Source organism: Tiliqua scincoides, chromosome 2 (assembly GCF_035046505.1).
Source record: "Tiliqua scincoides isolate rTilSci1 chromosome 2, rTilSci1.hap2, whole genome shotgun sequence".
NCBI lineage: Eukaryota > Metazoa > Chordata > Lepidosauria > Squamata > Scincidae > Tiliqua > Tiliqua scincoides.
The window spans coordinates 181481860-181498529 of NC_089822.1; the positions used below are offsets into that span (position 1 = coordinate 181481860).

The 16670-nt window shown below is 42.1% G+C and overlaps 1 protein-coding gene across 5 annotated transcripts in view; it reads right to left on the minus strand.

Moving 5' to 3' along the window:
- The window catches only part of TCERG1 (transcription elongation regulator 1), a 61399-nt gene that overhangs the window by 23489 nt on the left and 21240 nt on the right, over positions 1–16670 (minus strand). For all 5 annotated transcript variants that reach the window (XM_066613716.1, XM_066613715.1, XM_066613717.1 and 2 more), the window contains 5 exons: positions 15484–15572; positions 14431–14591; positions 9921–9987; positions 3234–3369; positions 1824–1913 (listed from right to left, as the gene is read on the minus strand). In XM_066613716.1, coding sequence (XP_066469813.1) covers positions 1824–1913; positions 3234–3369; positions 9921–9987; positions 14431–14591; positions 15484–15572 — 543 coding nt within the window. The remainder of the gene's footprint in view (positions 1–1823; positions 1914–3233; positions 3370–9920; positions 9988–14430; positions 14592–15483; positions 15573–16670) is intronic.

Sequence of the window (16670 nt, forward strand, 5' to 3'; positions counted from 1 at the left end):
AAACATTATGGCCCTTTTGCTATCTATAAAGTTCATTATCTGTAGGAATATAATAATATATAAGGGGCTACATTAATGTGTGCACAGTGGATAGCACTATGACTAATGCTCCAAAGCAAAGGTGGTCTTTCCTGCTCAAGTGGAATGCTCCTTCCATTCATGAAGGGAGTATCTGATGATGGCAGTTAGTTGGGATACTGTTCTGTATCTTTACCATTGGGAGAAAACTGTTATAAACAATTACAAACAATTTTTATAAAATAGAGTACAAAAAGGTCACAGATGTTTGAGTTATGAACATCCAACTTATGAACAGGCTTGGTTTGGGCTTTGAAGCAGGTGCAGCTATGAGATGTCGGTAATAAAAACAACAGAAGCTGTTTGGCAACAACCTGAGCCGCTCAGTAACTCTGAAAACCCTGCTGCAGCCCTACCTACATAAAGTAAGTGGAAAGCACCCCCTCAGCTACCTAATCCTGGGAATTGCATCACTGCCCTAGCCCCTCCCCCACAAAGACTTACTGAGGGAGGAAAGCTTCCTAAAAGTTTGAGAAACACTGTTCTGGAGCATTTAATAAGTTCCACTTTCATCATTCCACATTAATCAGATCAGGCCCAAGCTGGTGGCCCTGTGTACTCCTTTGCCTGGCCTTCGAGCGGAACAAAGGCACATTTGCCTACTCCTAAGTAAACGTGCCTGTGTGGCTCAATTTCGCTTTTCATATGGTTCAATGTGTTTTCCTTGACAGCTATCAAGCTTGTCAGTTTCATGACCCACCAACAATCAGGTTATGACACTGATGGGTTGTGACCCACAGTTTTGGGAACACTGCACTAGGTCAAAGCAATTACAACCCAGAAGAGCGGTCCTGACAACAAAAGTACTAGATGGGATGTGACCCAACAACACTTATGCATTTTCTAGCCTCACAGAAGTCTTCATTAGACAAGCGTCCCCCTGTAACCAAGGATCCCGTATCCATGATTTCATTTATCTCAGCCCCCCGCATGCTCATTACTTATGTCTTTCTTTTCAGTGCTCTTCATTTGTAGCCCTTCCTGTTACAGAATGCTAGAGGAGGAATGTGAGAAGCAATCAGCCTGACTGCTAGAGAAGGGAAGCTTTCTGCTTCCTGTTAGCATTCCGTTAGTCTCCTTCCTCTAGCGTTCAGGCTGACTTCTTCTCACATTCCTCTTCCAGTGTTCTGTAACAGGAACGGCTACAAAAAAAGAAAAATGAAAAACAACACTAACAGGAAGGGCTTGCATGATGTCACAGTACTGTTAAGTATAGGGTTTGCTTTTATCCATCATTTTGGTATCTGCAGAGGATGACAATGTATCCCTCAAAGACATGGGGGACACCTGTAACACATTCTTTGAGCTATGTGATGGCAGCTAAGCAGGCACCAAGTCTATTTCGAACAGAGTGACATGGAAAGAGAGAACTACTAAAGTTGTTGCCTGTGCTAATGATGCCACGTGCATCTCTACTAAAGTCAGAAAGATCCTATAAAAGTATCTGCAAACCAAGGGTAAGAGCCCTCTTTTCTGACACTGCATATTAACTGTAAAGGAGATGTAAGTGGTTATTGAGACCTACCTATAAATACAATTTCTGTATTTCTTGTAAAATAATACTGGTCATTCCCAAGGCCAGCTGGATAAATTAGATAGCATTATAATGTTTCAAAAGCTTCAGTGGTTTCAAAGAAACTTCAAAATTCAGCTTCTATTGACTGATTTTTTAAATAATACAAATATTCATACTTTAAGAATTATATACACACACATGTAATTATCGCGGTGGACATTTCTTTTACCTGTTTCCTTTCTTTAGGGTTAAGCAGTAAGTAGCGGGGATCAAAAACTATCTTGTGTAGCTCCTTCTCCCAAGTAGAAAAAGCCGAAACCTTAAGAAATAAAAAAAAAATTTAAGTACTGATTTTCCTGGCAATTAAATTCACTCAGACACATGCAGGTTATGCAATTTTGCTTGAAATCTACAGGACATCTGTTAGAAAGGAGCCATAACTGAAATCCTTACAGTAGTTTCATCACTAATAGATGATGAACTGCAGGAGGTCAGCATGGTAAGTTTCCACACTAATTGGCTCTGAAAACGTCTACATAATTACACAGAACACATACCTAATTACTCATTAAAATAAGCACTACTGTGTGACATTTAAAAATCACTACATCAAAGGACAGCCTTGAAGTTCTGTATTCTAACTTCCTATGCCTTCACAGCTCGTTTTCTAAATGATCCGAGCCTCCCCCTCCTGGTCATAAGCTTGAGGGGTTTGCACAGGAATTGATTTTTGGGCACTTAAAAAAAAGAACTAAAAATTTTAAAGATTAACAATGAAGGCTTCCAATATTTCACAAAAAATGTAATGGTTGTTCACCATAGAAAAGAAAGGGTTGTAAGGTTGGGGGCTACATATAGAACAGCCCAAGTTAACATTTTATGCTAAATTAAGTGACTTATCAGATCCTCTTCTATGGTTGTAACAGGCAGTCCCCACACTGTGCAACTTCAATGCTTGGACAGGGCAATACTTCAGGTTGTTATTTACTGAATTTGTGCATAGGTTTTGGTCAGTTCTTCGTCACATTTTCATTTGAACACACAAGTCAATCAAATGTATCAGAGCCTGGAAGTTCTTTAACATGCACCCCAGACAAGACTAGAGTATCTTATTAGGATGTAACTAAAAGCCATTTAAAACTTGACAATATGCCAACATTTCTTGTTAAACAAAGAGACAGCATATGAATATATTCATTACTAATCAAGTTTTTCATTACACAGCTAAATTTCAATGAGTTGTATCCAGAGATGTGCGAGTAGAAAGAAGCTCACACATGCAAGTTTCCACAGCTAACCCTCAACACAGCAACCACTTGCGAGGGCCCAAAATCTGTTGCTGAAGACCAAAGGACCTTTGCAATGGAACTATTTAGGGAGTGTGGGAAGAGGGGAGGGGGCTGCAGGGATATGGAGAGATTAGCAAAAAAAACCCACAATTATGCAGAGAAGAGCCTTCCATTTGTATGAAGCATTTAAAATGTAACCCAGTGTAAATGAAATCACAAGAAGCAAATGTTGTTCAAGTCCTGATGTTTTTGTAATCTAATTCAAGAATGTGTGTGTGATAATTAATGATAACTACAAAAGAAATAATTCACAAAGTTCTACATTAATTAATACATGAATAGGTTCTGACCCCTCTTTCTAGCAGCATGTCCTTGAATTGTTTCATTCGAGCCTCCAGAGGAACAATGGCTCTCTCTCGAGCAGCTTTAATTTCAGCTTCCATGGCAGCTTCTTTATCTGAATCAATGTCTTTGTTATCCTCTTTCCTACAAAGATGAAGTGATACCATAAAGAGCACACACTACAATTAACAAATCAGTGATTTCACATTATTTCAGGAATATACATTCATAGTGGATTCAAATGATTTTTCCCCCCATCCACTGTGTGGTTGAACACTAATAAAACCTGTCTATTTTATTAGTTCAACATGCAAGACACCCCGTAACCACCACACGGATGGGTGAGTTATCCAACTAGCTTATCTAGTTGCCAACATATAATCCAATTCTATGAAGATTAACCACATTATGACTACAAAAGACACTGTATGGAAGGAAATCTCATTCTTCATATTCACATACTTTCTAAACCTAGTTTTAAGGTGGTAGTAATGGAAATCAATTAAGCACATATCCTCTTGTAATAAGTTCCCCTACCTAACACCTATTTCAAAATTATGTGTGATCACCATCCCATATTAAAATTAAACCAGACATGCTCCTAAACTGACTTTGAGAATCCCAATTAAAGCAGTGGCGGACCTGCCACTGAATTAAAGCTTGAACAAAGTTTCAAGAAATTAATTTCTTGAGTATACAAATAATTATAATTTGAATATGATACAGTAGTTCAGAGACATACAAGGGACACTCACAAATTTGATCAATTTCTACTTTAAAAACAGAATTATGAAGGCTATTCTGTGCTCAGCACAGAATAGGTGATTTCAAAATGCAAACACTGAACAAATCTTATTTCAAAAATGCTGAATAAAATAGGGCAGGTTCTTAAACCCTTAGATTTCCATCAGGCATATGAAGTTATGCCTACAAAGAGAATGTTAGGGCAGGAGGTCTGGTCTAGAGGGTAGAGCCTCCATTTGCCTGAAGATAACATCCACAGGTCGCCAGTTCGAGGCCACTGGCCTCGACCTTGAAGCAGCTGACAAGCTGAGCCGAGTTATTCCATCTGCTCTGAGCGTGGGAGGATGGAGGCCAGAATGTTGCAACCAGATCAGAAAGAAACATCTGAATGTTGTGGTTTCTTGAAAGACAGAACCTTCTTTCAAATTGTAAAAATCCCTACGGGGATTAAATTAGCTTGCCTATGTAAACCGCCTTGAATAAAGTCCGAGGAGAAATCTGAGGACCAAGAAAGGCGGTATAGAAATACCTGTATTATTATTATTATTGTTGTTGTTGTTGTTGTTGTTAATGTTACATTGCCTCTAATTGGATGGCCCCTTTATTCGCAGGGGTTCTGGGCTGGAAACCCCCGCGAATAGCTGAAACCATGGATACAGGTGAATGCCCATCTCTGCAGTCCAGGGGGCCCCACTGGAGGGCTTTGCTGGGCCTCCTAATGATTTATACGGCATTACAACAGACAATTCTGGTTTCTCTGTGAAACCAGAAGTCACATGATTTGAGTTCTAAAGCTCAGTCTGAGCCCAGATGTCCACAACCACTGCTGAGTTCAGAAGGTCTGCTGGAAGTGAGGGGAGCGTGCGTGGGAGGCAGACCTGATCCGCAGATATGGCGCCCCCTGTACTGTGAAAAGTATAATTACATATAAATATGAATGCATGAAGAGACATTTTAATTTGACAACCCTTAAATCTGTACTATTTTAAGAATGTTGAAAACCACCCTCATTGTTACCTGTAGTGATGGAAGGATGGGATATAAATTTTATAATATCCCACCCTTCCATCACTACAGGAAACCATCAGGGTGGTTTATGACATTCTTGAAACAATCCCAATTTTAAACAATTAAAACAAGAATCAGGAGTCACTCGTTATATAGTTATTATTTAGTAGTTTCAAAGACTGAAAGCCGAGAAAAATAGAGGCATAAGCTGCCGAAAACCAATTGAAAAAAGTAAGTTTTCACTGCTCGTTTAAAAATTCCTGGCAATTGAGTCAGTTTGGGGTGGGGGAGGAGAACAAAGTGGGGGGAGGAGAACAAAGAACGTATTATTACACTTCAATCTCATAAATCTTTTCTTGGCATAAAGAACCAAGAAGGCATTTGTAGGATGCCCCTTGGAAATAAATCATATCTCCATACTCAGATACAGCCTCCGACTTTTCATAAATGAACAACTTTACTTCATATGATAGGGAGGAAAACAGTATCTTGTTATCTTAACAGAAACAATAAAGTGTTCAGATAGGCCCTTACCTTGAGGAGGCCTCTGTGACTGCCCCCCCTACTGCAGGATGCTGCTGTGCCAATGGGACATGTGCTATGTCAAAGCTGGAAAGTTGGTTAGGATTTGGGCCTTCATGCTATTATGGGCTGGCCTACCCAACGCATTGTTATCATGAGAACTCTCAGAATTCAAACAAGAATCTAGATGACCCTCCCACCTACTCATCTCAGAATAGGCGATGGAAGTTCAGTACATTTCTTTTCCAGATGTAATATAATGGGATTTCAGGCTATTGGGATTTCAGACTATCAGGCCACAGCCACATGAAATCTATTGCTGCTTCAAGGCATATGCAAATCAAAGTGCTGAATGGCTGGCAGGGTGCGGGGAAAAGATCCTTGACATAGCATGCTGGTTATGGTGTTTAGCTTCTGTATTTCTACTACATCCAGATTTGTGAGAAACTTGACCTGTCTCCCACTGTGGATGCAGCTTCCATACCTATTCCACTACTTATGGTGGACTGGAAGATACCCAGAGCAATATGCCACAGAAAGCCTGATTTGGACAACATCAGCATGTAGTCTCTGCAGAAGCGTGTGTGGCCTCTGGGGAACCAAGTGCCTTGGGAACAAAGTGCCAAGTGAGGCATCGCGAGTTTAGCCTCTGTGTGAGGAGAAGGCAAGAGGACCTCTGACTTCTGGAGAAGGAGAGGGAGGACTCTCTGAGTTGTGAGGAGGAGGACAATGAGAAGGTAAGTGTACTCTTTCTAACTCTTTGTCTTCTAACCTTAAATCAGCATTGAAATTTAGCTTTACCTTTAGTTTAGCTTTACCTAAGCTTTACCTAAGTTAGCACCTAATCTAACCAGAGGGAAGGAGTCTAAGGTCCAGCAAGTTGGGGCACAGGAGCTAGGTGAGGGCAATAAAAATAAATACGTGTGTACATAGGTCTACTCTGAGCAGGAGCAGAGTCCTACTCATGAGTAAGGGCCCAAGGTACAGGCACTTGGAAAAGCAAATAAAACATAGGAGGATAAAGTGGAAAGCAAGTTTTTCTACTTTGTTTAAATTAATCCTTTACTTAACCCAAGTTAAACTTAATCTAAGTTAGAACATAATCTAAAGGTTCAGTAAATTGGGACACAGGATCTAGGTGAGATAAATAAATAAATAAAGCACACTTAATAAAAGCAGGAGTTATAATTTAGATAGGGAGCTAGAGCCCAAACTAAACAAAGAAGAGGGTAATAGAGGGAGAAAGCACACTTGGTATCTATTTTATGAACAGGGCAAAACAGGATTTAAACCTTAGTGTGTCAGTTCTGCCAAGCTCCCAAAACTCTTAAACCAGTGCAGTTTAAACTCAAATAAAAAGCAGCTTGAGGTTAAAAAACAGTCCAGCCTAAGAGAACTGAATTAAGAGGGTAAGAACCTAGGAAGGGTCCCTTCCCAGCCAGCCAGGGCAATTTAGCACAGTCATTGTCCTGCACATGCCCAATCTTTTCTGATCTTGGAAGCTAAGCAGAGTCAGGCCTGGTTAGTACTTGGATGGGAGACCACCTGGGAATACCAGGTGCTGTAGGCTTATACCACAGTCTTGAGACTGAAGGTTGCCAACCAAGAGCCCCATCAGGCAAATCCAAAGAATTCTATAAGGTTCGTGAAGTTGCTGATCTCTTGACTAAAATATGCAACTTGTCCCTCAAAACAGCCACAGTGCCAGAGGATTGGAGGATAGCAAATGTCATGCTGATCTTTAAAAGGGGAAGGAGGGGGGACCCGGGAAACTATAGGCCTGTCAGCCTAACATCTATACCGGAAAAGATGGTGGAATGCCTCATCAAAGATAGAATCTCAAAACACATAGACGACCAAGCCTTGCTGAGGGAGAAACAGCATGGCTTCTATAAGGGTAAGTCTTGCCTCACGAACCTTTTAGAATTCTTTGAAAAGGTCAACAGGCACGTGAATGCAGGAGAACCCATGGACATTATATAACTGGACTTTCAGAAGGCGTTCGACACAGTCCCTCACCAAAGGCTACTGAAAAAACTCCACAGGCAGGGAATTAGAGGACAGGTCCTCTCCTGGACTGAGACCTGGTTGAAGGCCAGGAAACAGAGAGTGCGTGTCAATGGGCAATTTTCACAATGGAGAGAGGTGAAAAGCGGTGTGCCCCAAGGATCTGTCCTGGGACCGGTGCTTTTCAACCTCTTCATAAATGACCTGGAGACAGGAGTAAGCAGTGAGGTGGCTAAGTTTGCAGACGACACCAAACTTTTCCGACTGGTGAAGACCAGAAGTGATTGTGAAGAGCTCCAGAAGGATCTCTCCAAACTGGCAGAAGGGGCAGCAAAATGGCAGATGCGTTTCAATGTAAGTGTAAAGTCATGCACACGGGGGCAAAAAATCAAAACTTCACATATAGGCTGATGGGTTCTGAGCTGTCTGTAACAGATCAGGAGAGAGATCTTGGGGTGGTGGTGAACAGATTGATGAAAGTGTTGACCCAACGTGCAGCAGCAGTAAAGAAGGCCAATTCTATGCTTGGGATCATTAGAAACGGTATTGAGAACAAAACCGCTAATATTATAATGCTGTTGTACAAATCGATGGTAAGGCTACACCTAGAGTACTGTGTCCAGTTCTGGTCGCCGCATCTCAAAAAGGAAATAGTGGAAATGGAAAAGGTGCAAAAGAGAGCAACTAAGATGATTACTGGGCTGGGACACCTTCCTTATGAGGAAAGGCTACGGCGTTTGGGCCTCTTTAGCCTAGAAAAGAGGTGCCTGAGGGGGGACATGATTAAGACATACAAAATTATGCGCAGGAAGGATAAAGTGGATAGAGAGATGCTCTTTACACTCTCACATAACACCAGGGGACATCCACTAAAATTGAGTGTTGGGAGAGTTAGGACAGACAAAAGAAAATATTTCTTTACTCAGCATGTGGTTGGTCTGTGGAACTCCTTGCCTCAGGATGTGTTGACAGCATCTGGCCTGGATGCCTTTAAAAGGAGATTGGACAAGTTTCTGGAGGAAAAATCCATTACAGGTTACAAGCCATGATGTGCAACCTCCTGATTTTAGAAATGGGCTATGTCAGATGCACGGGAGGGCACCAGGATGCAGGTCCCTTGTTATCTGGTGTGCTCCCTGGGGCATTTGGTGGGCTGCTGTGAGATACAGGAAGCTGGACTAAATGGGCCTATGGCCTGATCCAGTGGGGCTGTTCTTATGTTCTTAGTCTTAGCTCACTGAATCATAACTGACTTTACGGTCTCTCCGTGCAGAGGAAAAGCCGTTTAACGTTCGACCCTATCTCTGCTGGCGAAAGGTCATTCCCCAGTTTAACGGAATGCCCTTCCTCTACAGGGAACCAGCAGTCTCCAAACTGGAGACTGCTACATCCCGGAAAAAATCCTTCTTGTCCCAGCTGGAGCTTACCTTTCTGCTGGAATGCCACGTCTTATTGCCCTCCATTGTGTACAGGGATGCTCTGGGCAGTCACATCTATTGCCCAGTGTCCCAGCAGGCTATGCAGAAGGACACCCGGGCATATGCAATTGTACAGCAATGGAGGGCAATGTGGTACTTCGGCTGAACAGTGAGTACTGCTCATGGATAGGGGATTAGGCAGGGTTATGATCCAGCCCATTGGCCAGAGTCTGGAAAGCCCTGCATTAAACCAGAGGTTCCCAAACTGGGGTGTCATGATGCCCCAGCCAGGGGACCCCTGTTGCTGCCCCTTAAGTGGTTGGGCAATAGAGACAGCAGTGAGGCAATTGCTACAATTGCGCTGCTGCTAGAACAAAGGGGTTTTTATACACTTACCTCGGGAGCAATATTGCTCTCCTGAGGGTCTGTGGAGCCAGCAACCCCCTCTGCAGGCCTCCCCGCACCTCTAAATTGCTAAAAATAGCAAAAAAAAAAAAAAAAAAAAAGCTACTTCTGGTTTTTCGGTGCAAATGCCAGATGCAAGGGAGGACACCAGGATGAGGTCTCTTGTTATCTAGTGTGCTCCCTGGGGCATTTGGTGGGCCGCTGTGAGCTACAGGAAGCTGGACTAGATGGGCCTATGGCCTGATCCAGTGGGGCTGTTCTTATGTTCTTATTGTTTTTTTCATCTATTCTCAGCCATTTTGAGGTGTGGGGAGGCCTGCACAGGGGTTCACAGGATCGCAAGTTTCAGACAGCCACACTCTCACAGCCCTGAGAGTTTGGGAACCTCTGCACTAAACATAGAAGGTTACCACAAGAATAATTTTATTAATTACATTTTCACAGAAGATGGTTCACCCGCACAGTCAAGTTCTACTTCGTTTTGAAATGCTTCATTTGCTCAAAACAAAGTATGTTGGAAGGAATGTATGAATAGGGATTAATAAAACAAACTTCACAGGAACAAAAAATTATAGCACTTTTTAAACTTACTTCCGCTTCTTTGCTTTAATAGGCTCATCATCATTGGTTTCGTCTAACATTTCATGGTCTTCTTTTACTGAAAGAGAGGTTTTTGTTAACAACCTTGTAGGAACAGCTCAGACAAACATTACCACTTATTTCTGCCTATCTCCCAATAAAGTTCTAAAAAATGTACTTCAGGTTACTTTCAAAAGAAACAGAGGCACTCAGTGGAGAAACATCAGTTTCTCAAGATCAAAGAAAGTATAATATTCAATCAATAATACATGCCTCCAATTAACACAAAGATAAAAACAAACATTCTTCAACTCTAACACAGCTTGCAAAACTTAATACACATCAGTTAGAAGCTAAATTCAGATGGGACAGCAAACCAGGGTTTGTCATGTCTAAATTGAGCCACAGTTCATGCACTATCAAAAGTGGACAAGACGCTTGATTGCGCATTTGTAACACAGAAGGACTCTGATGCCATTTAATTTAAAAAAAACAAACAAAAACCTCTGGCTCTGCATCATGTATGGAAAGCTTAAAGAGCCTCAGCCCTGATAGGTGCACTTTGGATGTCAGGTCTCCTAGAAAGTTGGAACTGCAAAGCTACAATTTGGGATGGGAGGGGGAGAGAAAAGAACAAGGCTCTTCATTAAGCACTTATACGAGTCGTGTGCCATTTAACAACAGGGATGTGGACCCGTATCCCTGTCATCAAGCTGGGCTTGACGCTATGCGAAGCAGGGCTTGATGCTCCACTCCCCTCACCTCTGGAGGCTCAGAATGCATGAATCACATGAGAGGCGAAACTTCTGGTTTCCTCTGGGAGACTGGAAATCATGTCTCTCATGCAATTGGGGCATTCTGAGCCTTTCAGAGGCAGTGCGCAGATGCACGCTGCCTCTGTAAGGCTCAGAAAAGCCTCCAGAGGCAAGGGGAGCAGAGCTCCCCTCAACTTCAGAGGCTTGGGGGATGCAACCTCCTGACTAGCGGTGACCATCACACATGCGACCTGTCACTGCTTAGAAAGTCGTTAAGGGACGCACACCTGTAATTGTCTTTTAAGATTTAAGGTCAAGATCACAGACAATTATGGCAAAAAGAGTCATAGTGAATGATAACAAAATCACCCCTCATGGTATTCCAAGTATTCATAAGTACAGGATTGTATCTGAAATATTGCAAGAGTTCTGCTTGCCAAATTGGACTCTTGGTTCCCACTGCAGCCCTTGCACAGCTCCCAAATCTGCTCTTTATTGTCCAGAGACCGTCCAAAATAGCATGGGATGGAGTATGAAGGCCAGGGCATGAAGAAAGATGATACTGAGAGGGGCAGATGCCTTGTACAAGTTCTTTTTTGCCTGCACAAGGCATATTTCAGGGGTTTTCAAACTTCTCAGGAGTAAAACTTCTTCTAAGTAAGTATTAGCAGGGGAGGGGGGAATGCAGCGACACAATCCCCAGGACTGTGCCGCTGTAAGGGGGTAGGGGCTTTCCTTTACTTACATCATATAGCAGCAGGCTCCTGGGAGTGCGGTTATCCCCACGAAAGCCTCCACAGGGCTCAACAAGCCTCAGAGAATGAAAAAATAACTATTGTGAACCACTTCCAATTTTGTGGTCGCAAATCAGAAGTGGGTTGCAATAGTTATTTTTTCATTCTCCATGGCTTGCACCCCTGGGAGGCTGCAGCTATGTCGTGAAAGGAAAGGAAAGCCAAGCCCCTGACACGCTCCAAACACAGCGTGATCCTGGGGATTGGATTGCTGCATTCCCCACTCCCTACCCCTTAAAGGGGTAAAGGCAGACATCCACAGGGTGGGGCATCGTGATGCCACAGTTTGAGAATCCCCGTCATATTTGGATCCAATTCATAGAATATATCAGTAATTTCTACTATCAATCTAATCTCCATAGAACGATCTATCAAATAAAAAAAAAAAGCAGAGGGTGAAACACAGATGAACTAAAGCCCTTGAACTAACTCATGACTGAAGAGTGTGAACCTGTAGTTCCATGGAAGTAAGCTCAACTGAATTCAATGAAACTTACTTTACATAACTGCATTGTTAATCAGAGACTACCTGGCTCAAAGCTCCATCTCCTAAATAGACATTGACGGAGCGAAGAATGAGAAATAAGTGATTTACCCATTCTGCTCAAATCAGTAAAAATGGAGGGGGGGGTTCTCCTCACCCACCACTTTCCGAAAAGATAACAAGCTATAAGATGTCAATATTCAGGGACCACAAAATTAGGATCCTAACCACAGGAGGAGTGTGTTTAATTGTAAAAAACACACACATGCAATAATGAAGCCTCTGAGGAAAACTTCTACAGTATCTTCTTTTCATGTATTTGATATAGCTGTTGATAATAGGGTTCTGCCAACCAGATCAAGGCATCTTTGAGATAGTTGCTACTAACCCTGTGCTGGGGGTGGGGGGCAGTGAATACCAATGCTACTATCTGAGTAATTAAACTTACCCACATGGCTCACAGAGGAAGAGATCAGCAGACTGATAACAGACTATATCACATTATAAATAATCCCAATATAAAGACATAAAGCTTCTACCAGGTTTCTTACCCTACCACCTCCTCCCAATGATTTCAGAACCATACTATAGGCTGACACCCCACAGTCGGGGCAGGGACTAGAAAAGACACACACAATGGGGTCAGGTGTGCACCATCTAGTTCAGGGGTGCCAAACATGAGGCCCTCAGGCTAAATGCACCCTCCAGAAGCTCTTTATCTGCTCTCCATTACAACTGGGCTCTCCCAGTGCTGCCCTTTTAGCAGCATCACTTCTGCAAGGCTCTGGAAGGGAGAAATGGAAGGAGGCCTCAGAAGGCAAGGAACACTACAAGTTAAGGGGTAGACCAAGAAAGATGAGAGAGGGAGATGCTGCCAAAGTGCTGGGAGAGCCCAGTTAACAAGTGAGCCGTCCTTTCATCAGCGCTGCTTCTGCCAGGGCATCACTTCGCAGACCATCTCACAGCTGCTCAGCTGTGAAGTGATGCTGCAGCAGAAGTGGAACTGCTAAAAGGGCAGACTGCATGATTATTGAGCTCTCCCAAGCATGTTGGGCATTCTCATACCTTGAAATTATGATCAAGACCAGACTTTCTCTTCTGTCATTTGCAGCTAATGAGTTTCTATGTGACAACTCATTTCTGCCCATAATCTGCTTAATTACATCACTTCCTGGTTAATGATGTCACTTCCATCACTCAGTAAGTGCCATGAATACTATTTGGCCCACTATAGCTTGACACTCCTGGACTAGTTCCAAAACCTTAACTAACCACAGAAACTTTCATGGTCAAAGGTCACAGCAGATCCTTTTAATACCAGACAAGAAGAAATTCTCATGGATCAAACACTTTTTACTTTTGTCTTCTTCCTGTCCTCAGTTTCAAGTTTCACACAAACAAAAGAAGGCTGGTCTGAAACTTTCTGTAAAGGAGGTAGAATAAACATCGGCATTGGGAAGGTGCTCCTTCCCAATTCTCTGCCTCAGGATTGAAGAGTATTCACTTTTAAACCACTGGGAAGTTTTGTATCAAGGAGGAGCTCAGATATATAGCTGCCCCAGCTCCCTATCTTTTCCAGTTGGAAATCCCAAGCCACAGAAAGGCGTTTACATTGGGGCGGTGTGATAGTTTGCCCTCAGCTGTAGTGGAAGGACGCTTTCGGAAGGTCCCATTTTTAGAGCGACTGTGTCCTTGTGGGGCAAACCAACCAGAAAACACCAGTCATGTTTTGCTGGATTGTGTTTTTATAAGGATATACGGTTATCCCTTATCTCCCTACTGTTAGAAGAGCTCACCAAATGCCCAGGTTAAGATTATAGTCATTCTCTTCTATCAAATGCAAATCCAGAGGCAATGCAGAGGGTGGCTAAATTTTTGGCCGCTGCAGTTAATGTGAGGAGGAGAGGGTGGATTGTGGCCTTCCAGGTTGCTCATAGAGAAGTATTTATATTCTGAATAAGTTTTTAATTCACTATGGACTAGAAGACTTCCAGAAGTACCTTCCTCAGTTACTGTACTCAGTTCAATCCACAATAAAAAGACCAAACTTAGTCTTATCTAGACTTAGATCTATTTTTAGTATATTATATTGTCAAGAGCCTATGTTAGGATGCTGTGATGGGTCGTATGTATGTTCAGTTGTATACTATGAATGTATTGTTATTTTTATGCTGGTCGGTGACCATAATAAAACTGAACTGAACTGAAACCACTGGGAAACAAGTAATGAGAATATGGATTTCCTAAGAGAGCATAAACTCTCATTTTACTTAAATATGCTGATGAAACCTACTCCAATGAACAAAATCAGTTTAATTTAGTGGAGTCTCAGTCCCCACAATTGCACATTAATCAATACCCACTTTAGCTCTATACTTGTATTGCATATCGTGCTTCAAATGAGCATATGAAAATGGAACCTGTGAGAATATATTCAAAGTTACAACATTCTGATGAAAACATTAGAAAAACAATGGTTTGACACTTACTTAGTTTTTTTCCATCATCCATTCCTTTTTTGTGAGGAGGTTCCTGAATAATTTTGTCTACATCAGCTCTTCCTATAAGGTCATCAGGTCGGTCCCACATAGAGAGACGAGTGGTAGGATTGTAAAAGAAAACCCGTTCATCACCAGTCCACACCACACACCTAGGAAGAACCATAAAATCTAGGCTGTACTGTATTCTATCAGATAATGCGTAATGCCCATGAGACATAAACTATGTAGAAATAGTCACAACTCACAAATCTTTCTTTCATAGAAAACAATAGCCTGTGTTAATGGCAGAAGCAGTATTTGAACCAAGGAAGTCCCAATGCCCAGTAGCAGAGGCAATGCCTCCATTTTGCTCTCACCACCTGGAATGGCTCTGAAGGGGGGCAGCTTGCACAAGCGCGTTCACGCACCTGCAAAAACTTAGTGCTGTGACCCCCCCCAATCACGCTATTGCCAATACTTCTACTATTTATGCAAACCAGCGCACATGTAGCTATCAATACAATAATTAAATTTACGGTAACAATTTCCGTTCAATTCTTACTGATATCTGGGGTTCCCACCAACTGTATAGCACCTTTCAGGAGCAGCTGCTTTGGTAGCCTTGTTGTCAGGGTAATGTGGATGCCAGAGTCCAGGATTTTTGTAGCCAGAAGTCTCATGAGAGGAAAGTATCAACAGGACATGTATGGTTTGCAGCACTGGACTTTAAAAAAAAATCAGTGGAAGCCCAATGAGCCAGAGAGTAGGTGGCTTGGCTGAAGGCTCCCATTCCTCCAAAGAAGAGGCCAAGGTGGCAGCTACTGGGAGAGGAGCATGTACGTGGGACCTCAAACCACTTCCCCTCTATTTTAGCACAGACAGAGGTGACAAGAACAAAGATGGAGCAGATACACAAATAGGAGAAGGCACTTCCCATCTCTCTTCCCACTCTTGCTAGCCCAATCCTGAATACCATATTAAACTGCACAGAGATACCTTTGGGGTAATTAAAATATCTTCTGATAAGTTACCTTAACAATTTGAGGTGAAAAACCTACATACCATGGGGTACCAGGAATTGGGGTAGTAGCTACTGGTTTAGCTTTCTGAGCTGCCTTTTCTTCTTCAGTCATTTCTTCTTCTTTAGGCTCCTAGGGGAGATCAAGTGTTGTAGACATCAGAGCAATTCTTGCCTTTATCTCTGTTGCTGACTTGATATAAAGAAGCACTATCCAAAAAGAAATAAATTGGAAGGCTTCTCTTTATTTAAAAAAAAAAATGCTACAAGGGATATTCAAGTGGAACAAAGGTGAATGTCAAAGGCACTTTTTCGAATCAAAATATTTATATTGAGATTAACAAGCAGTAAGTATACAAGCATCCATGTTAAAACTTAATACAGGTCCAACCTTGTTATACACAGATTTTTTATACATAGATTTGACTCAACATGAATGGCCACTGCAAATGAGAAGGAATGTGCTGATTTGTGGAGAAAGGGAAAAACGCACCCCTTTAAAATCACAGTTTAAAAAAACTGCTTTTTACTGTTGTAGAGAAACAGTCATGCAAGTGATTATAGGTATAACCTAATTATCCACTGATTTTTCATGGGGGGGATCCACATTTTTTTCTGATGAGGTTGATGAGAAATACCCTTAAAATTAAAGGAAAACAGTCATTTAAATGCGAGAAAGGGCTGACAATCCATCAATCATTCTCTCTGCAGGCTTCACTCCTCCCCTCCCCCCCTCGAGCATGTGAAAGAAAGTAAATGGCAGCGATTATCACCTCCTTTCCCCCTTGTTGGGGTGCCTGGTGAAGGAAGGGATTGCTGCCTCCTAGTGAAGCCTATGCTTCACTATGCTGCAGAGAGACTCATTGCCTCTGTGTGCATTTCAAAAGGTCAGCAAGGCTGTTTTTAAATCACCAGAGCAAATTTTGTTCTTTAAATTGATTTGCTTTAGTGCATTTTTTGCCATTTAGTGCATTATTTTGAAATAATGAGACTCAACCTGTCCATACAACACATCTTACTACTTTCAAAACCTTCCCCCCTACTATGTTAAAAACTATACAATACTACATTGTTTGGGGTGCCATTTAGACAAAAGTAAAAAACAAATAAGTTCCATTTTATTGCAATATGATTTTAGTTACTATCTGTTGATTGCCTTCTGCAGCTATATCTGTTTTCACACGTGGAGTACTCAAAAGTTAACTTAGCCAGCCTGTGTTCTGGGTCTTTT